This window comes from Falco rusticolus, chromosome 17 (genome assembly GCF_015220075.1).
Source record: "Falco rusticolus isolate bFalRus1 chromosome 17, bFalRus1.pri, whole genome shotgun sequence".
Classification (NCBI taxonomy): domain Eukaryota; kingdom Metazoa; phylum Chordata; class Aves; order Falconiformes; family Falconidae; genus Falco; species Falco rusticolus.
The window spans coordinates 3,011,050-3,031,939 of NC_051203.1; the positions used below are offsets into that span (position 1 = coordinate 3,011,050).

At 56.4% G+C, this 20,890-nt stretch overlaps 1 protein-coding gene across 2 annotated transcripts in view; it reads left to right on the top strand.

The window, feature by feature from the left end:
• GRM4 (glutamate metabotropic receptor 4) overlaps positions 1–20,890 on the top strand; it is a 53,714-nt gene that overhangs the window by 25,686 nt on the left and 7,138 nt on the right. Inside the window, exons 4-9 of one of the 2 annotated variants that reach the window (XM_037410661.1) lie at positions 4,568–4,703; positions 7,119–7,273; positions 9,380–9,520; positions 15,357–15,557; positions 16,444–16,580; positions 17,141–18,076. In XM_037410661.1, coding sequence (XP_037266558.1) covers positions 4,568–4,703; positions 7,119–7,273; positions 9,380–9,520; positions 15,357–15,557; positions 16,444–16,580; positions 17,141–18,076 — 1,706 coding nt within the window. The remainder of the gene's footprint in view (positions 1–4,567; positions 4,704–7,118; positions 7,274–9,379; positions 9,521–15,356; positions 15,558–16,443; positions 16,581–17,140; positions 18,077–20,890) is intronic. The other variant, XM_037410662.1, reaches the window with a different exon arrangement.

Here is a 20,890-nt window from a genome sequence, read left to right on the forward strand (position 1 = left end):
AGGATGGAAGCCCCCGCCCGGTGCGGGGCATCCTGTGCTCTGTGGTTAGACCAAAGTGTACCAGGCTCACGATGGTGCAGGAGCTTTGCTCCAGGAGGGCAAAGAGCCGTGTCCCTAATGACTTCTCCTCTACTGAGTTGGTTCCTGGAGGCTTTGAAGTGACATGAATAATGAATCCCAGGGCAGGGAGCAGCCTGCCGCTTGCCAATTAAGACTCTGGGCTTTGGAATCTTATTTAAATGGCTGGGATTAGGGAGGCCAGGAGCATGGAGGGAGCCGTGCAGGTGCTGCATGCAGACGGCCACCGTTGCTGAGTTGTGCAGAGCCTGGACCCCTCCTCGGGGTGCCTGGGGCTGCTTGGGGAGCACGTGTGGTGGTGCGGGGGACATGGATGTTGCCGTTCCCAGCACGGTTGAGCCAAGCCCCCCTTCTCTACGTGCCATGCCTGTGCTTGCCCAGCACTTGGCAGCTGCCGGCTCGGTGGGGAGCCCCAGCAGAGTGCTCCCTGATTGATGGTGTACGTTAGCAGCAGCAAAAGCTTATTAGCTACCTGCAATCAAGAGGGTGCTTCCCAGAGCAGCTGCGCTCCCACCGAGCCCTTAATGGTGGAGATTAAACCCTGACCTGTGTTTGACAACATGCGTTAACCCCACCTTAATGAGGAGAGTCCCTGCGGCCCCCAGCGAGCTGCGGGGATGCTGGAGGAGGCTGAGATCTCACTGGGCTGGGGGTGATGCCGGTGGGAGGGGTGCGGCCGCATGCTTGAGGATGGTGCAGGCAGCAGGTTGCTCCTGGGGGGCTTTGCCCTGCCCTGGGTCGGGGGGGATACACTCACAGGCAAGCCATGCACGGCGGGGATGGGTGCATGGGGCTGGTGGGTGGCACTGGGTGCAGACCCTCGTGGTTTTGCTCCTGGGGCCACCTCGGGGTGGCACTTGGGTGCAGGCACATCCCTGGCCCTGTGGCAGGAGGGTGGGTTGTTTGCTGGACAACGAGCCCCGCGGCAAATCCTTCCCTTGGCAGAGCTGCTCTTGCTGCGTGTCCCTGTTCTGCGTGGGAGATTTTTCCCTCTTGCCCTGCGCTGGGACCTGTCTGGGTGAGATGGGGCAGCCGCTGCTTATTAACCAGGGTGGGCTTGTTACAGCAAGCTCTGGCAGGCAGCAGAGAAAGAGCTGCAAGTGCAGTGCCAGACACGCTTGGCCACCTCCTGTAATTACGTCCCCACCATTTCACTTTCCCTGTCGGTCTCCGCTTCCGTGGATGCGGGCTGCTGAATATTGCATCCTTGGCTCTTCCTAGCAGCCTCCCTGCGAAGCTGCTGGCTCTGTCATCATGGGGCTGGGCTGCCACCGCTGCGGGAACTCTGGTGCTCTGGGTGCTCCCAGGCCCTGAGGCTGCAGCTCTGGGTGCCTGGTTGCTTCCCCAGCCCACAGGGGATTTGGAAATGGGCTCAGGTTGGGTTTTCAAGGCTGTTTCTTGCTGCAAGCGCCCTGCATCCTGCGCTGCCATCTGTCAGTGATGGCATGCACGGGACCGCGTCTGAGCATCCTTAAACTGGGCACCTGTCTCCACGCTGCCTCCAGCAGCTGGTTGTGAGATGTTGCCCTGATCCTGGAGGCTTTCCTCGCTGTTCCTACTCCTCTTTGGTCCTTTCACAAAGCTGGGGGAGGAAAGGGGTCCCTGTACCTTGCCTCCTGCTTTCTCCCAGAGTCAGACTTTGGCCTGAGTTGGGAAGCGATGCTGTGCTGTCCTGCTGGAGGAGGGAGAGTGGCCACCTCCTCCCCATGGCCACCGCCGCCTCGCTTTGATTTCTTGCTTTAAAGGAGTGTTTTGACTAAATGGATTTTTGTGCGGAAGACGGTAGGAGCATCACTTGGCAAATCCCCCTTCCCGCTGTGGCGCCTGGGGTCCATGAATAATGCAGGCGCTGAGAGCCTGGGCTGCTGGAGGTGAGCAGGGCTGCCCCGAAACGCACAGCTCTGCCTGCCCCACCCCCGACCCCTTTGACCCCTTTTTTCCATTATTAAGAAGATTTCATGAATTAAGAAGATAAAAATGTTAAGTGGTGTTGTCAGCATCAGTCCGTGGGGCTGGAGGAGGACGCTGGGGGAATGGGGGGCTCCCAGACCCCCCCGGGGGCTTTTACCCAGGCTGGTTTTGTGTTATTTTTGAGCTTGGAGATCCCTGATGAGCTGTAGCAAAACTTAGGGCCCAGGCCTGGCAGCCAGGGTTTGCAGACATCTGTGTTCATCCTTGGGGCAGTTTTCTCCCAGCATCCAGCCACTTTTTTGGGGCCCCATCCCCACTTTCCCACTGGCCTGGCCACGTCCCCCCTCACGTACTCGGTGCTCTCCAGCCAGTGCATTAATAAAGTCCTCATTACATCCTAATTGCCTGTATCCCTTTTTTGTTACATTCCTCGTTAGTTTGATTTAACAGAGCTGCCGAGCGGCTTGGTCATTTCTGAATTGCCATTGATTTAGTATCTTTTCTTATTTATTTACGGGCCCATCTCCTCTGCCACCCGCTCTCGCCACGCGTAGGAGGAGGTGGTCCCTGCTCCAAGTTTGCCCAAGGCCATTTGCAAGTGCCACCAGGATCCTGGGGATGCTCAAAGCCCCTGCAAGGAGAATAAAGCCCTCGTGGAGGGCGCCAGGGCAAAGCCTTGCTGCTGTGCCAGGAAAGCCTGGAAGCTGGCTCGGCTCTGGCTGTACTGGGAAGGGGCTGGTGCTGCAGCTGCCACATGCACACCTGGACCCGCCGTGTCCCTGTGTTGCACACTCATGGTGCGCATGTGTTCAGGGGCACGTGTGGCGGTGGGATGTGTCACAGCGTGTGTCTTCTTGCACGAGCCCAGAGCAGAGGAGCCTGGCTGTGTTGGTGGCTGGTGGCACACGGGTGTGCGCTTGTGTCAGCCCTGAGCTGTCACTTGCACGTGCACGCACCTGCCCGACTGCGCCGGGGCTTTTGGAAAGGGTCTTGTGTTTGCAAACTGCTGCTTTTGTTGGATTTTCTCCTTTTATTGCCATGGAAACTGTAATTAAGCTGCACCAGCTCCTTAGTTGTCACCTCTGGTGGCACAGCTGGTGCCACACTGGCCTGGCCGGGGGCTTGGTGGTGACCGGGGCTGAGTGTCCCCCAGCCAGGGATGCGCTCGTCCTGCCGGCACTGCCTGCTGCTGCCCGTCTCGCCTGGCTGATCTGTCTGTCCGGGAGTCTGTTTATCCAACTCCCTCCTCTCCATCCATCTGGCTCCCCATATGGAAAACACACAGCAAATTGGCCCAATTTCTTAGAATAGGAAAAAAAAGAAAAGCCCAACCTAACACCCCCCCCTCCCCCCTGTGCCGGGGCTGGGCGATGGTCCCCCGGCCAGTGGAGATTTGCTGGGGGATGCTGTTATCCCCATCCCTGCAGCCTCCCTTGCTGGATGCTCAGCACTCATCAGATCCCCCCCTCTCTCTGTATTTGACTGCAAGGGGGCCAAGTTACTCCAGCTTTACTCCAGCCCAGTGGGAGGGAGCAATCCCTCTGCCTCGGAGCCTGTCCCCATCCCATCCTCCCCCTGCTCCTCTCCAGGGCCTTATGCTGGGAAATCTCTCCCTGCCACCATGTGCTAATTACTCTGACCTTTGCTTAAGCGGGCATCTTTTAATGACAGGCGAGGTATCAGCCATGTCATTTACTATGCAAATTGAGACCATCAATTACATTCAGAAGGTCCCACAATGTTTAATTTTCGCTCCCATCTCTCTTTTTATTGGCATTTGCAAAAATGCAGGAGCAGGAGGGCTCTGGCTTTTCAGAGCTGGAGGCTGGGAGACCAGCAGCCATGTGTGGGGACTCTTCCAATTGCCAGCTTCCCCTCGTCTCTTTTAATTTTAATTAGCTGCTTTTGCAATCACTCTGTGGAAAGCTGGGCTGGGAGCTCGGCTGGTGCTGCAGGGATGGGAATAAAACCCTTCGCAGAGCCAGGCTGCTGTGTTGGGGGCGAAGGGCTGGTGCTGGGGCTGCAGCCCATCATCTCTTCTTCCTGTGGGCTGTTTGTGCCAGTATTTGACCACTGTGTGTGCAGAGCCCTTTGCAAAACCCAGTCCTGGGCTGGGGAGGGACTGGTGCCTGGAGCTGGCTGGAAAACCCTCTCTGAGCCACCGGGATGGGACCCTGTGTCTGTTGGGGGGATGGGGGGTGATGTGGTTGTGGCTTGAGGTGACAGGTACTTGGAGGAGTGGGTGGAAGGCAGAGAAGAGGTATGGAGATCCGGGATGGGAGGGAAGGTGGCACAGAAGGGCTGAGCTGTTGGGGAGAAGGAGGGGTGAAGGCAGTGACCTGGGTGAGGAGGTGTAAGGGCAAGGCTTGGGTATGTGTCCTGGGGGGCTGGCTGATGGTCAGGGGCTCTGGGGGCTGTGGGCTGTGGAGATGGTGTGGTCCTGAGCCCCTCACTGGGGTGGGAGCTGGGGAGCCCCCCTGTTTACCTGTTGTGGGGATGAGGAGCCCTGGGAGAGGGGTTGTCCTGGGGGATGGGGGCTCGTGGGGGTGTCTCAGTCCCGGGGCTCTCTCTGCCGCAGGGGGTGTGTGCGTGGCCCAGTCCGTCAAGATCCCACGGGAGCCCAAGCCGGGAGAGTTCGACAAGATCATCCACCGCCTCCTGGAGACCTCGCACGCGCGGGCCATCATCATCTTTGCTAATGAAGATGATATCAGGTGCGGAGGGGCTGGCCTGGCTGGGAAGGGAAGCTGGTGGGGGGAAATGCACTTCAGGGCACCCGCATCGAGCCTGTTGGGCGCTCTGCATGTGCCGTTGGCTGGGGCATAGGGTGTGGGATGCTGATGGCAGGAGCTGGGCACTACACCCGGAGCCAGCCGTGCCTGCAGTGTGCATATGTGTCTGCAATGTGGTGTAGATGTGTCTGCAACATGCAGCAGATTGTGCCTGCGTAGCTGCCTTCACAGCGTGGTAGGGACGTGTCTGCAATGGGAAGAGGATGAACTTGCAGCGTGGCATGGATGTGCCTGCAACGGAGAGAGGATGCACCTTGCAGCGTGGCATGGATGTGCCTGCAACGGGAAGAGGATGAACTTGCAGCGTGGCAGGGACGTGCCTGCAACGGGGAGAGGACGCGCCTTGCAGCGTGGCAGGGATGAATCTGCAGCAGAGACCCACAAGAGCTGACTTTGGAGTGGCCGCCTGGCATGTTGCTGCCATCAAACCACAGCGATGCAGAGCTCAACAGAGGAAAGATCTGCTTTCTGCTGGCTTTGGAAACCCCTGCTGTCACCACCCTGCTGCTTCACGCTGCTCACAGCTTGGGTCAGAGCTGGCGCGGGTCCTCACTGAGCACCAGCCGTGGCAGGATCCAGGCACCAGTTCGGCTTTGCTGTGCAGCTTCAGCCCCCAGCGTGGAAGAGGAAGCCTCTCAGGGACCCCCCCTTGTCGCCTTGCCTGCCCAGTGGGGCTGGGGATGCAGCCACACTTTGAGGTGATGGGCTGCTCTGCAGGCGAAGATGCAATGTCTTGCAGCTCCCGTTGTTTATGGAGCAGAATGATTCACATGGAACTACCCCTGATTTTCTAAGTATCTAATTTATTAATCAGCAAACATTATGTAAATGTGGGTAAACTGCGATTTTAAATCAGTTTACATCAGATGTGCAAACGCTCTGAGTTTCTTTTTTCCTTCCTTAATAGAAATGTCTGCAAACCTGACATTTACGCGGGTGTGTGGTGAGAAGCGGGGGATTTACCTCGCTGTGTAAATGGCAAGTCCCATTAACTGGGGTTTGTAAACATTTACCCATCCAAATAGGATTACATCCCATGAACAGTGGTTTACATGCACCTACCTCGTGCTGGGTAAACGTGGGTTTCGCCCGGGAGTGGAGACTGCCGTGATCCCGACCCTCGTGCCAGGATGGGCTGCGAAGCCTGGAAGACGATGTGCTGCCTCTCCCGAAACACGCGGGGCCATGCTGCCGAGCAAGATGGTCTGGGGGTGGTTGTTGCTCAAATTTCTGCCTGGCTCAGATCGGGTGTAAATCACTGATCTCACAGGAATATCCTAGATTTGCCCTGGGGAGCTCCTGCCCCGCACGAGGACCATGGGCAACTGGAGATGCTGCTTGTGCTTGGAGCGGGACGTGGGCTTTGCTGACCAACCTGCGGTGGGATGCACCCGGAGCTGGGGGCAACCCCGGATGAGCACGGAGCAGCTGGCACGGCTCCCTGGCTGCTTGCTGGCCCCGTGGCTCCCAGAGCACGCCTGCCTCTTCCCTTCTTGTCTCCGCTCTTTGCTCAGTTTGTATGTGTTATTTTTTTTTTTTTTCTCCTTATTACGTGTTTCAAACACCATCTGGACTTGAAATGATCAGCTCCCGACGGCGGGGGGTGAGTCACAAACCTGCCTCCTCGCTGCACAGGGAGATGGGGAGGTGAAGCTGCCCTGGGCCCTGCTCCTGTGGGGCTGGGGACCCACACAAGCCCCCAGGGGGACAGCGAGCCCTGGGAAAAAAGAGCCTGGAGGGTCGGATCCAGGAAAGCTCCCATCCACTACTGCGATTTTCTGAACTGGCTGGTGCTATGGAGCATGCAAGCGTGTGCGGCTGAGTGTCTGGCCACGGTGAGGGATGCTTGGCAGGTCGGATGGTGTCTCCAGCTCCCAGCTGCTGCTCAGCTGCCCAGTTTTGCCCAGCAGAGCCCAGTTTAGCTCTAGCCTGGGCACTGGCAGCACTGGCTGGCCCTCTCCTGTGGCTTGCAATGCTGATCAGAGCAGAGCACACGCGTGCTCTCTAGTGCTGCTGCTTCTCCTGCCTGCTGCAGCATAACCTGATTTTTTTTCCTAATGTTGGGTAATTAAGGGGGAAATTCAATTACCAGTCAGCAAATATGCAAATGAGGTGCGAAAAGCAGCCTGTGTGCCTGGGCTGGGGAGGACGGAGGGTGTGGGAGCTGAGCAGCATGGTTTGCTCTCGTGTGTCCATATGCACCGGGTGGCTGGTGCCGAACCGAGTGCCCAGCACAGGAGATGCAAACAGCGCTGAGCCCTGCCCCACGCCAGCATCCCTGCTTCCACGGGCCCTGTGGTGCTGGCAAGTGCCAGTGCCTCTTGCTTCTCTCCACAGAAGGGTGCTGGAGGCGGCCAAGAGGGCGAACCAGACAGGACACTTCATCTGGATGGGCTCAGACAGCTGGGGCTCCAAAATCTCCCCAGTCTTGCACCTGGAGGAGGTGGCCGAGGGCTCTGTCACCATCCTGCCCAAGAGGGTCTCTGTCAAAGGTAAGGCGTGGCACTGGGTGGGTTCCTGCAACTCCCCTCCCCCCTCCCTGGTCGGTTGTCCTCTCTGACAGCATCCCCTTAACTGCAAGGTTTTGGCTGGGAAACAATCAAAGAAACATGGAACGGTTTGGGTTGGAAGGGGCCTTAAAGACCATCTCGATGCCACCCCCTGCCATGGGCAGGGACACCTGCCACCAGCCCAGGTGGTTCCAAGCCCCGTCCAACCTGGTCTTGAACCGTGCCAGGGATGGGGCACCCACAGCTGCTCTGGGAACCCTGTGCCAGCGCCTCACCACTCTCACAGTGAAGGGTTTCGTCCTAATATCTAACCAACATCTGCCCTCTTTTCAGTGTAAAGCCACCCCCCCTTGTCCTGTCACTACATGCCCTTGTAAGAAGTCCCTCCCCAGCTTTCTTGTCGGCCCCTTTAGGTGCTGGAAGGTGCTATAAGGTCTCCCTGGAGCCTTCTCCAGGCTGAACAGCCCCACCTCTGCCAGCCAGTCTCCACGGAGAGGTGCTCCAGCCCTCTGACCACCTGTGTGGCCTCCTCTGGAGTCATTCCAACAGGTCCATGTCCTTCTTGTGCTGGGGCCCCAGAGCAGGATGCAGCACTGCCGGTGGGAGCAGAGGGGGACAATCCCCTCCCTCAACCTGCTGGCCACGCTGCTGGCGACGCAGCCCAGGATTCGGTTGGTTTCTGGGCTGCAAGTGCACGTTGCCGGGTCACGTTGAGCTTCTCGTCCACCAACACCCCCAAGCCCTTCTCCTCGGGGCTGCTCCCGATCCATTCTCCATTCTCTGCCCAGCCTGTCTTTGTGCTTGGCATCGCCCCCACCCACGTGCAGGACCTTGCACTTGGCCTTGGTGCACTCCATGAGGGTCACACAAGCCCACCTCCCCAGCCTGTCAGGGTCCCTCTGGTGGCATCCCTTCCCTCCAGCATGTTGACCACACCATTTAGCTCGGTGTCACAGTGAACTGGCCGAGGGTGCGCTCGATCCCACTGCCCGTGTCGCTGGCAAAGGTGTTGAACAGCACCGGTCCCAGTACGGACCCTGAGGAACACCACTCGCCACTGGTCTCTGCTTGGCCATGGCACAGCTCTTCTGAGCACGACCATCCAGCCAATTCCTCACCCACCGAGTGGTCCATCCATCAAACTCATCTCTCTGCAGCTTAGAGACAAGGATGTCAAGTGGGACAGCGTCCAATGCTTTGCACAAGTCTGGGTGGATGACACCAGTTGCTCTTCCCTCATCCACCAGCGCTGTAACCCCATTGTAGGAGGCCACCAGGTTTGTCAGGCACGATTTGCCCTTCGTGAAGCCACGCTGGCTGTCACCAGCCACCTCCTTATTTTCTGTGTGCCTTAGCACAGTTTCCAGGAGGATCTGCTCCATGGTCCTGCTGGGCACAGAGGTGAGACTGACCAGCCTGTAGTTCCCTGGGTCTTCCTTTTTTCCCTTTTTTCAAAAATGGGGGTTACATTTCCCCTTTTCCAGTCAGCGAGAGCTTCACTGGACTGCCACGACTTGTCAAATATGATGGACAGTGGCTTAGCAACTTCATCCGCGAGTTTCCTCAGGACCTGCGGGTGCATCCTGTCAGGTCCCATGGACTTGTGCACCTTCAGGTTCATTAAATGGTCTTGAACCTGATCTTCTCCTACACCAGGTGGTTCCTCATTCTCTCAGCCCCTGCGCCTTGGGCAGTGTGGCTTCACTTGCCAGTGAATGACACAAAAAAGTGGTTGAGTACCTCAGCCATCTCCATATCCCGGGTAGCCAGGTCTCCCATTTCCTTCCAGAGAGGGCTCACATCTTCTCTAGTCTTCCTTTTATAACCGACATACCAAGAGAAGCTTTTCTTCTTGCCCTTGATGTCCCAGAAAGACTGTGTTTTGCACTGGGTCTTCCTGAGTGGGTTCTCCAGCCTTCAGCCTTGCCCAAGTGGCACCTCAGACACAAACCCACCGTGGTCTTACATGTCACCAGGCCCCGTCACTCACAAGACCCTCCTGCCCTCTGTCTGGGGAGTTTTGGGCCATGCTGAGCATCTCTCTGCCATCCCAGAGATTTTTCCCTCCATCCTCTCTTCCCCGGGCAGGTTTCGACCGCTACTTCTCCAGCAGGACGCTGGACAACAACCGCCGAAACATTTGGTTTGCTGAGTTTTGGGAGGAAAACTTCCACTGCAAGCTGAGTCGGCATGCGCTGAAGAAGGGCAGCAGCATCAAGAAGTGCACCAGTAAGAGTGGTGGGGATGCTGTGGCAAGCAGAGGCTCGTGGGTGTGCGCTGCTGTATTGCACGGGGTGCATGGGGACGTGAAGGTGATGGCAGGGAGCCCAGGGCAAGCGTTAGAGAAGTTTCACTTGCCTTCCCCTTATGGCCTTTCAGCACAGCCATGTCCTTATTGCTCCAGAGCCGCCAGCCCAGCTCAAGGCAACTATGCGGCAATTAATGCTCTGTGCGGGGCAGGCTCAGTTGTGTGTTTTTTTATGGACTAAGCATCAAAGCTAGGTGGGAATTTGGGAAGACCTGGGGAAACATTGGCACTTCTGCAGCGTGGGGAATGTGGGTGACGCCGAGCAGCTCGGCTGCACGGGCACTCGGGTGTCTGCTGGGCTGGTGAGGGCGGTGGCTTGCTTAAAAGTGGACGAGAGTGTTGCACAAAAATGCTTTTGTGCATCCCGATGTGCTGTGTGTGATTGAGAAAGCGGGTGGAGCCTGCTTGGTTTGTGTGTGTGCAAAGGCACCGTCCCCGTGCAAAGCTCCCAGGGCTGCTCCCTCTCACGCAAGCTTCTTGCGCATCCCCCTTCCCTTGGCCCCGTCTTTTGTGAGTACAAAACCACCCGGATTTGGGGGATTTGGGGCTGAATCCTGCATTGCTTTGCAGCATTTGAACAATTGTCTGTTTCTCACTGTGGGCTTGGCAGAAGCACTGTTGTCCCATGTAAGGCACGAAGCCACCGGTGCATCCTTGCCCCCTTGCTGGTGGCTCCTGCCTCACCTGAGCAGGGTAAAAGCTGGGATGACTGTGGAGAAATGAGGCCAGTTGATAGCGCAGGGTCAGGATCCAGGTCTTGCTTAGCCAGCATTGAGGTTGGGGCTGTGGCACACTGATGCCTGCAGGGAGGGTGCTGCCAAGCATCCCACGGGAGGGTGCAGGGGTACCCAGGGAGGAGGTGATCACCCTGGGACACACGCTGGAGTGGTGTTTGCCCGTTTCTTGTTGCAAATTGCTTTGCTGATGTTCCCCTTTGTCCACTCCCGGCAGGGAGGCCAGCAGAGCCTGATCCCAGGCCCCTGACCCCCTCCTCAGGCCCCACTGTGCATTTTTAGCTATTTCCAGCTAAAAGAGAGGCTTGTAGGGATTAATGCAGTAAACAAGGCAACCAGGGGATCTGTCTTGCTGACAGCACTGCTGCTGAGGTGATGGTTGGAGGCTCAAGGAGATGACATGTTTACTGAGAGATGGGAGAGATTTACTGCCTGCCTGGCACCGGCTGAAGACAGATAACGACACAGCGGCTCACAGGCTGCGACATGGCAGGACTTGGGGATGTTTGTGCATCCCCCCCATCCCCTTCGAACGGATGCCTGTGGAAGCCGTGGCACATCAGCAGGCAGATGGACCTGGCTGTGCCTGGAAAGTTTGATCATTAAGGTGTTGGGTTTTTTTCCCCCTGCTTTCACCACTGAGGATGAGACGGATGGTGCTTCCATATCCTCTCCCTTACAGGCATCAAATCATCAGCTGAGGATCTGGGGACACCTCTCCTTCCCCACAAGGGCTTTCCAGTGCTGCAGCTTCCCCAAGTAGTCTTGTGTCTGATGCATAGGTGTGAGTTTGGTAAGCAGCAAAGGCATGCAAGAAACCTGGCCATGGCCATGGCTTTGGGTAGCTGAGAGTGCCTCAGCTTTCCCGATTGCATCAAGAAGTCCCCGGCAGGAGGAAATGCATGAGCAGGTCCTGCAAACCACTGATCTCTTCATCTTCACAGTAATGTAGCATTTCAACAAGCAATATTTCAGGGCCAAGGTATTAGTGGAGGCAGCTGAAACCATGACATGGCAAATGTCCTAGGAACTGTCTTTAAATTATCTAAATTTGTCAGCAAATAAATTATCTCCTGAATGTTTGCTTGGCAGATATGCAAAGCAGGGAAATAATGCACAATGAAGCAAATAACTTGCCCGTGCAGATCCATGCACTCCTGCTTTGCTCAGCTTATGCAGATGTCCTGCTTGGGGCTGTTTTCTAGAGGGAATTGTACTGACTTCCCCCATGGACTTCAAGTTTGGGTAGAGCCCAGCAGGCACAGAGAAATGCTGCCTTTGCTTGCTTTTGCACCCCAAAACCCAAGCTGGAGGGTCCCACCACTGAACAGGACAGCTCACAGCTCTCGTTCATGTATGGGAGAGCTGGGAGGAAGGTGAGGAGTGAGGGCTGGCGTGGGAGACCAACCCTAGCATCCATCAGGACCCGTGCGCTCCATCCCCAGGCTGTCCTGCTGGGACTAGGACCAGAATCGGGTCAGGACCTGTCTCCCGGCTGCTTTCGCAGTAGGACCACCTCAGCATCCTTCCTCACCTGCAGGCTCCCTCCGCTGGGCTGCAGCCCCAGCCCTCCGGGGCTGGGTGGGCTCCTGTGGGTGAGCCAGCCCCTGCCCGCGCCTAGTCGGCTGGGCTGGAAGGGTCCTGCCAGCTGCTTTGTTAATTCTCACACGTGCAGATGTAGACGGGGAGGTGCTGGGATGCTGTGAGCGGAGGTGAAGGAGCTGATGGCAGCACTGCATTTGCTAGGCTGATGGGGTGGCAAGGGCAAGATGACGGGGTATGGCTCGGGGCTGTGTCCCCCCACCTGTCACCCACACGGGGACTGCAGGATGCTCCCAGGCCCTATGGGCTACTTTTTCTCCAGGAGAGCTAATTAATGGCCTTCATTTAGCAGGGCTGGATGGTAACTCTGCTTTGAAGCAGGGCTGGGGATGTCTCTGCGTGCTCACCTCCAACCGACCAGGCTGTGGATCGATGCAGAGCAGCACCATGGGTGGCAGGGAGAGGAGCTTTTGTTTGGTTTTTTTTTTTTTCCCTTTATTGTGATTCCTTATATTCCTTTCCCTTTCTGTTTCGCTTCTCTCCGGTCTCTTTTTAATACGGGCTTATGTTTTTTGGCACTGGCTGTTTTCTAGCACAGCATGCCCCAGCCAGGCCGACGGGGGAGGATTTGCACTGCTCGCTGGGTAGTTAAGATGATAAAAGGCTCCTGTTGACTGAGACTGGGTCTGAGCAGGCAAAGATGTCCCGGCAATGCCTCTGCTCGGCTTCTCTTCGCATCCCTGGACATCCCTGCTGTCCAAACAGGCACCGCCAGCCTCACTGCAAGAGCAGCTCAAACCCTCGTTGCAGAGATTTTTGCAGCGAGTATCCCTTGGGGCGGGGGGCAGCCCCTGCTCCCCAGATGGGCTCACCCCACCTGACAATGCGGAGATGGGTGCTGCTGCCAGCACCCATGAGATTCGGAGTTCCAGAGGTGACACCGCTCCCCAGCTCTCCAGAGCAGCAGTGTGAGCGATTTTGATTAACTGCTGGTGCCGGCAATGTGATGGGAATTGATGCTAATCCTGTCTCATCCACCGCTTGAGAAGATAGCTGAGCCCATCCTCCAAGGGGTGCCTGTGGAGGCTCATCAGGCACTTGAAAATTAATTATCAGCCCTGTAGAACAATGCGCGACCCTGCTATTATAATCAGTGGGGTCACATCCTTTTTGCGGCCCTCATCTACTGCAAGTTTGGCGGAGATTATTGTCTCCATGTTGGGAACAAGCCTTGGCTTTCTGCTCCGTGTTGGCCTGTGTGTGCGCCAGCCTAATTCCCGTCTGCAAAAAGCAGCTGGGACCTGGGGCAAGGTGCTGGCCAAACATCCCTGGGGATGCTGCTTATCCGCTACGGCTCAGCGTTGGCACTGGAGCCAGCTTCTCCCACCACGCTGCTGGGCTGACGCTGCTCGCTGCAAGCCAGAGGGATGTTCAGGAGGAAAACCCAGCCTCCGCAGCCTGCCTGATCACAGCAGGTTGTGTTTTACTTGCTGGGACCTGTGTGGGATTTCAGGCGCCTGCTGGGAAGCTGGGAAGGGACAAGTCCTGGGTCTTGTGCATCCTCTGGGCTCGGCAGCCCCTGCGGAGCGGCAGGATGGTGCTGGAGGTGGCAGTGGGGCTGGGACATCCCCACAGGCTCAGCTCCCCTGGGCCTTCTGTTACACCCTTTTTTTTTAATGGGTAATTATCTTGACAAGATAGAGTGGCTTGTCTGCTCCTTGAGAGATGAATGCGGGGAAAGGCCTAAAGTTGAGGGAGAAGATTAATAGCTCTTGTCAATAACGTGGAAGAAAGGATAACTTGACGGGTTTTGCATGAGTAATCTCCACGTAGTCCGAAAGCATTTTTATAACTTTGAAGGATGGGCTATAAATTCACCTCCTTGATATCATCCTTTCTTGTTGGTCAGTTTGCTATCAGTTTGCTTTAGTGTCTTGTCAGTAGCACGTTTCACTCTCCGTCCTGGTGCGGGGACCTCCGGGCATGTGGCTCTCGGGGCCGTCCCTGCTCAGCGAAGATTTGCTCAGCGTCCAGCGCTGGCTTCGTCCCACCTTCCTGCAGCAGGGAGGGAGGAGACCAGCAACTGCTGCTGCCTCGTGCCTTCTCTGTCCCCATCCGCACAGGCGCGTGCCCTGCTCTCCTGCAGTCCCTGGAAATCCCCACCTTACATCAGGGAGCATCCGTGCATGGTGGAGCCAGAATTAATTATTTTGGACACCCTTGCATGGCTTTCTAGGATGCCTCTGCCTCTCCAGAGGATGAAGGCCATGTCCTCAGCTCCCTGAGAAACTCTCCTTCCCTTTTGCTGTTGCTGAAGAAAGGACCTGTGGCCTGGCGGGGTGCCCAGGCGTGCTGCAGAGGCGGTGATGGAGATGCAGAGGCCATGGCTCTTCGTCGTGGCATGGGAGATGCTTTCTTAGCTGTAATTAACAGCATGCTACATTAATCGGTGTCTTTTGCTAAATGATTAACATGTTTCTGGTCCCATTAAGGACAGTTATGACAGGAGAGGCAGGCAGCTGTCGCTGTAATTACCAGATCCTTGCAGGATCCTGCATGCCTGGGTGGCTGGGGAGGCTGCAGGGGGGTGCAGGGTCAGCGGGGTGGGAGGATGGCAGAGGGTGACAAGGGGAGCAGGGTGACAGGAGACTTTGGGAAGTGAGATGGGGGACATGCACCCAGTGATGATACTGCCTGGGCAGTCCCTTGATGCTGCTGATAGAAACTGAGCTGGTGGGAGCTCCTGGCAAGATGAAGGAGATCAGCCCATGGGGTGAGGATGGGATGTTGATCACAGACCAGCCCATGTCCCACTGAGGGACCTGGGAGTACAGGGATGGCTGGGGGATGTGACACCCCAAGGGCTCTTGGAAGCACAGTTGGGTGCCAGCACCCACATTTTCAGAACTACGTTACAGGGAGGTTAGTTGGGTATTTCCCCAGTAAACGTGTTCCCTGGCTGCATGTCACCCTCCTCCTGCCTGCAGAGTCCAGCTCACGGACCCCAAACCTTCCCGTGTGCTGCTCAAGAGGGGCTGGGGTGAGAGCCACAGCATCCCCCCAGCTGTCCCTCCTGACCCCTCCGGACAAGGGACACACAGGCAATGGGAGGACTTCCAGGGGGTGGAGAGGCTGGAGCCCAGAGCCCTGGCAGAGCAGATACAGCCGGTGCCTTGGGCTGGCACTGTGAAATACATCTGCAATGTGGGGTTTGTGCTGGGGGGAGTCTGGTGGTGTTTGAGATGCGTTTCTGCCCTGCTGCACCTTCCCAGGGCATGCCAAGATAGCATAAGCTTCCCGCTGGGAAAGAGGTACCCTGGCTGGCTGATGGGTTTGTAGTTTTGGGAATGGTGTTGGAGTTTCCAGCTGCTTCAGTCCAGAGGGGGCTTGTTTGCAAGGGTTTGGCTGCAGCAGAAACGTCCCAGCGGAAAACGGCTGGGATGGCAGGGAGATGGCAGCCCTGCTTCATGTGTGTCTGCAGACCGAGAGCGGATCGGCCAGGACTCCTCGTATGAGCAGGAGGGCAAAGTTCAATTTGTCATCGACGCCGTCTACGCCATGGGGCACGCTCTGCACAACATGCACAAGAACCTGTGCCCTGGCAAGGTGGGGCTGTGCCCCATGATGGACCCAGTGGATGGTGTGGAGCTGCTCAAGTACATCCGCAACGTCAACTTCTCAGGTCTGTCCATGCCCGGGGCGGTGGGGAGGAGTGGTCCCATGGGGCTGGGTGTCTTGGGTTGTTCCCTGTGATGGGTCACACAGCAGCACCTGCAATTATTGGTGTTACCATTTGAGACTCGCCATGCTGCAAATGCTGGGTGCAAAGACGGGGTGGTTTTGCAGCAGCTCAGCAGATGAGGAGGTCTGAGCTTCTACTTCTGGGAGCCTTTGGAGAGTAACCTGACTGCGATCCTGCCCTCGCCCTGTGGTCCTGCCTGCCTGGCCTCTCCCCTTGCCCGCTCCCCCCGCTGCCTCCTCGCATCACGACTGGCAGAGGTCCCGCTGAGTCCCGCTGCTGTGTCCTTGTCCATCATTAGATCTCTGGAAACACATCTTTTCCTCTGTCTTCTTAATAAACATTTTCTCTGTCTTGTCCTCCTTATTACTTCTACGTATCTCCACTCTGTGATCTTCTCTGCAATGTCTCTTTTATTTATTTTTCCTCTTGCCTGATTTTTCTCTTCCTTGCTTTCATTAGTGTTTATTTGCACAGTTCACTTGATTTGACTTTAAAGCTGCTTTCCCCCCGCTTTTTAAAAGAAGCAGTAAACTGGCTGGTGTAACAGCGCTCGGTGCCTGGCGTTGCTCCGTGAGCTCTGGCTCCTGGGGTGGTTGGAGGGTTGATACCATCAGGTCCCTGCACCAGCTTGGGTTTGGGCTTGGTTTTCTTTTCCTCAGCTGTTTCCTCCACCCTGTGCCCGCTTTGGCATCATCCTGGCAGCTTGCAGCACTCCCAGCAGTGAGAAACCCCACGCCAAAGGGGAAGCATCAAACCAGAGCCCCCTTTGACAGCATCACCCAGAGCACCCCATTCTGCTGGGTGCTGAGCCCTCCCTTTCTTGCAGGCATTGCTGGGACTCCCGTGACGTTCAATGAGAACGGAGACGCGCCGGGGCGTTACGACATCTACCAGTACCAGATCAGGAACTCCACTCCTGAGTACAAAGTCATCGGGCAATGGACTGACCACCTCCACCTAAAAGTAAGGCTGGGGGCTGGCTGGTCCTGTGGCATGGCCGTGCCAAGGGGAAGGTCCGGCAGATTTCTCCTGCACCCACTGAGGCCATGTAGGGTGTAGCAAACCTGGCTGGGAGGCAGGAGCCCATGGGTGCAAGTTTGGCAGCCAAACTTGGGGAAGGGTCAGAGGGAAGGGTGTCCCCTGAGTACACGCTTTTGGTTCAGCCACGGTGACCCACCGTCAGCGTGTGTGACCATGTCCCACTGGCTCAGGCACCCAACTTTGCAGCTCTGGTAAGGGAATTAGAACCCAAAACAGAGCAGAGGGAGTTTTCTCAGGGAAGAAGGGACTTTGTTTTGGGTTTCTGGCGTTGAATCTTCCCAAAGGGCTGATGGAGAGCTTCACTGCCTCCCTGTCCCAGCTGGGTAGGGCTGGGGTCCTTCATGGGATGTACTGGTGGGGTGAGGGGCCGGATTCAGGCAATGCTGCCACAAGCAGAGGCGAGGCACCCCCTCATGCCCCAGGAATGCTTGACTGATGCCCAGTTCGAGCATCAGTAGGGCTGGTGCCATCTCGCCCCACAGGTGGAGAACATGCTGTGGCCGGGGGGCGGGAGCCAGCTCCCCAGCTCCATCTGCAGCCTGCCCTGCAAACCGGGCGAGAGGAAGAAGTTGGTGAAAGGCATTCCCTGCTGCTGGCACTGCGAGCGCTGCGATGGCTACCAGTACCAGCTGGATGAGTTCCACTGCAAGCGGTGCCACTTCAACGAGCGGCCCAACGAGAACCACACCAGCTGCACCCCCATCCCCATCATCAAGCTGGAGTGGAGCTCACCCTGGGCTGTGGTCCCTGTCTTTATTGCCATTGTGGGCATCATTGCCACCCTCTTCGTGGTGGTCACCTTTGTGCGCTACAACGATACGCCCATTGTCAAGGCATCGGGGCGGGAGCTGAGCTACGTCCTGCTGACGGGCATCTTCCTCTGCTATGCCACCACCTTCCTCATGATCGCTGAGCCCGATTTGAGCACATGCTCCTTGCGACGCATCTTCCTCGGGCTTGGCATGAGCATCAGCTATGCCGCCCTGCTCACCAAGACCAACCGCATCTACCGCATCTTCGAGCAGGGCAAGAAGTCGGTGAGTGCCCCCCGGTTCATCAGCCCTGCTTCCCAGCTGGTCATCACCTTCAGCCTCATCTCGCTGCAGCTCGTGGGTGTCTGCATCTGGTTCATCGTGGACCCGTCCCACTCTGTCATTGACTACGAGGACCAGCGGACTACAAACCCCCACTTTGCCCGGGGCATCCTCAAATGTGACATTTCGGACCTCTCCCTCATCTGTTTGCTTGGGTACAGCATGCTTCTCATGGTCACCTGCACTGTGTATGCTATTAAGACCCGTGGGGTCCCAGAGACCTTTAACGAAGCCAAACCCATTGGGTTCACCATGTACACTACTTGCATTGTGTGGTTAGCCTTCATCCCTATATTTTTTGGGACGTCGCAGTCGGCGGAAAAGGTAAGGGAGGTGGGGAGGGGTCTGGCTGGTGGACTGCAAGGAAAGGGGCTGAGAGAGGCTTACAGGTCCTAAGCAAGGAGGGGTGTTTCTCTGCGGTCCTGCAAGCTTGGGAATCATGGTGGGAAGAGTTGGTTTGCAAACTTCTTGCTCTGCTGGGGAGCAGAGACTTTCCTGTTTCATTTCCTCGCTCTGGTTTTCTGTGCCCTGGTGGCCCTGCTGCCCCTTGCCGGGCAGGGTAGCGGTGGGCAGCTCAGGCTGCTGCTCTGTGGGCTGGGGGAGGATGAGCCCCCAAGGCAAATCCAGGTCCCCGGTGTCGTGAGCACCATTTCTGCATGGAAAAGGGACCAAGCACTGTCTAGCCAGCACCTTTTCCCAGTGCTGAGTCAGTGATGGAGGCTGGAGAGATGGAGCTGCCCTCCAAAATCCCCGAGAGCTGGAAGCAGTGGAGGGCAAGGGTGAAGGAGAGGGAGCAGAGAAACCCCACAGCACGTCCCCTCCCTTTCCAGGATGCATGGCAGTTTGCAGCTTCTTACTCGATTACCATTTTGCTGTGATTTTAATTAACACCTGTGTGTTTGGCAACACGGCACCAACAACAAATTGCTCGGCTGGGCTGCGGCGGGCAAGGTGGCACAGAGCTGCGGGGGGAGCAGTGTGGCTGAGTGGTTTGGGGAGAAGAGCATCCCCTGCGACTCCGAATGTGACTCTGCACACAGTGTAGACGAGGCCCATGCCAGATAATTCCAGATGTGGATTTGTGCTGTGAAACAACCTGTCCGTCCATCCTCGTCCCCATCCTCACTTCCTGGAGGGTGGTCCTGGTGCCAGTACCCATGAGACTGAGGCCAGCCTGGGTGAAGCTCTGTGCTCAAGTGAGAGGGAGTGAGAACAAAGGAGAAAAATCTCATGAATGAGACCCAAATCCCCTTTGCCTGCCAGCCAAAACAAGAATTGCATTTATGTTAAATGGGAACAGCTCACGCCTGCCAGCCCGGAGCTGCCTGTGACAAATAAACCTCAGTGTTGCTATTCCCTGGAAATCCCTGGGGTGACCCACTGCCCGGATTCCCTCTCTGGACCCATCACAACTGGGACAGTGTCTCCCGGGTGTCCCCCCCGGTGATGCTGAGCTGCTGATGCCACGGCTTTTGGGAGCGCCTATTGCAGAAGGGCCAGGGGTGGTTTGCTGAGAGGTCTTTTGCTGTGGACACCAGAGTTTCAGACATGTCCTGGAGAGCTGGCTCTGCTCAAAGCATCACACCCTGGAGCTCCAGCAGGCCGGGTCTGCACAAGCACCTTTAACCTTGGCTCAGCCAAAAAGCCTTTACCGAGCTAGCCGGCGCTGGCTGGAAGTGTGCAGGAGAATTAAAGGAAATAAACGGAGCCTTTTGCAGCATTTCCATTTTGATGAGATGGCAGGGGAGATACTAACAAGAAAGCAGGTTTTTTAAGAAATTACTGCAAAACAAAAGCTCCCTTAAAGCCTCCTTAATGTGCTCGGCATACTGTGGGTAATAAAGATGGAAATGATAATGATTGTAGATTATGCACAAGGTTGCTCACCTCTTCACTGCAGCTTGTCATGGGATAATTTAGGGCTGCCGAAAACTGGCTGTCAAGCAGCAGTTCGACAATAGGCTGTGCCTCACTTTGGGGGCTTGTAATGTGCAGGGCTTCTCTGTTATTAGGCTGCTAACAAGCTGATTAGAGGCGGAAAAAGTGATGTTCCCAACTCCCCTTGGATGCAGCTCTATTTCTCAAAGCCTGCCACTGCCACGGTGCCTGCTGAGCAATCCCAGGAGGGGTTTGTGGTGTTTCAGCTTGGTGCTTGGCTGTGCTGCCATGGGACATGAGCTCCAAGCATCTCCAGGCTGTGGCTGAAGGGTGATGGATGCACTCAGAGGGGCAGCTAGAGGAATTGGGTGCTCGGTGCTGCCCCGATGCTTTAGCTGCTGGTTTTCAGTCTTGGCAAGAAAAAGGTAAAAAAGGCATCCTTATGCAGCTTGCACAGAGGATCTGGCTCTGAGCACATCCTTGGGATGAAAATCAGGAGTGTTGGCATTGGCATCACCCCGTGGTGGTGCTGGTGCTGCCCGGGATGCTCAGCAGTGTGTCCCCAGGTCACTGCAGGGAGGGATCCCCTTGCCTTCGCCCCATTGCTGCCGGGACCAAGGCCCTGTTGGGCTCTGTGGAGGGTCAGCACACCTGGGAAAAGAAAAGCCAGGGGCATCGGCTGGGCTGTTGTTCTCCCCACAGAGCATGGCCTGAGTTCTGCTTGAGTCCTGAGGATGCCATGGGGCAGACCCACAGCTCCAAACAGTGCTCAGCACCTCTGCTCAAAGCCCATCTGAGGCTGTGGCCAAGGCTGCCTCATGGCCCAGAAAAGCTGGATAAAAATCTCAATTTTTATTTTATTTTGCTTTACCTCGTGCCTACAACTTTGCATGGAGGTGGCATATTATTATAACAAGTCCCCCAAGCCTTTTCTCAAAAGAACCTCTTATCCCTGCCGATCCCAGCGGATTACAGAAATAGCAATAACAGAGGATCTAAAGAAAGAGACAATTTCCTGCACTGATAAGGCAGCAGCTGAACAGTGGTGTCATTGTCTGGTTCTCTGTTTATCACATTTGCTTTCAGCAAAGGAAAAGAGGGAGAGAGGAAGGAATGAAAAGGACTGTCCAGTGATTTGTTTAGCAGCACTGGATGAGGGTTGAGTGGGTTTTCCCTTCCCCAACACCTGTGGTGGTGCAAAATCTCTTGTAGCTGAGCCAGGCATGGATTTAGAGCAGGGGAGTATCCAACTGATGGCAG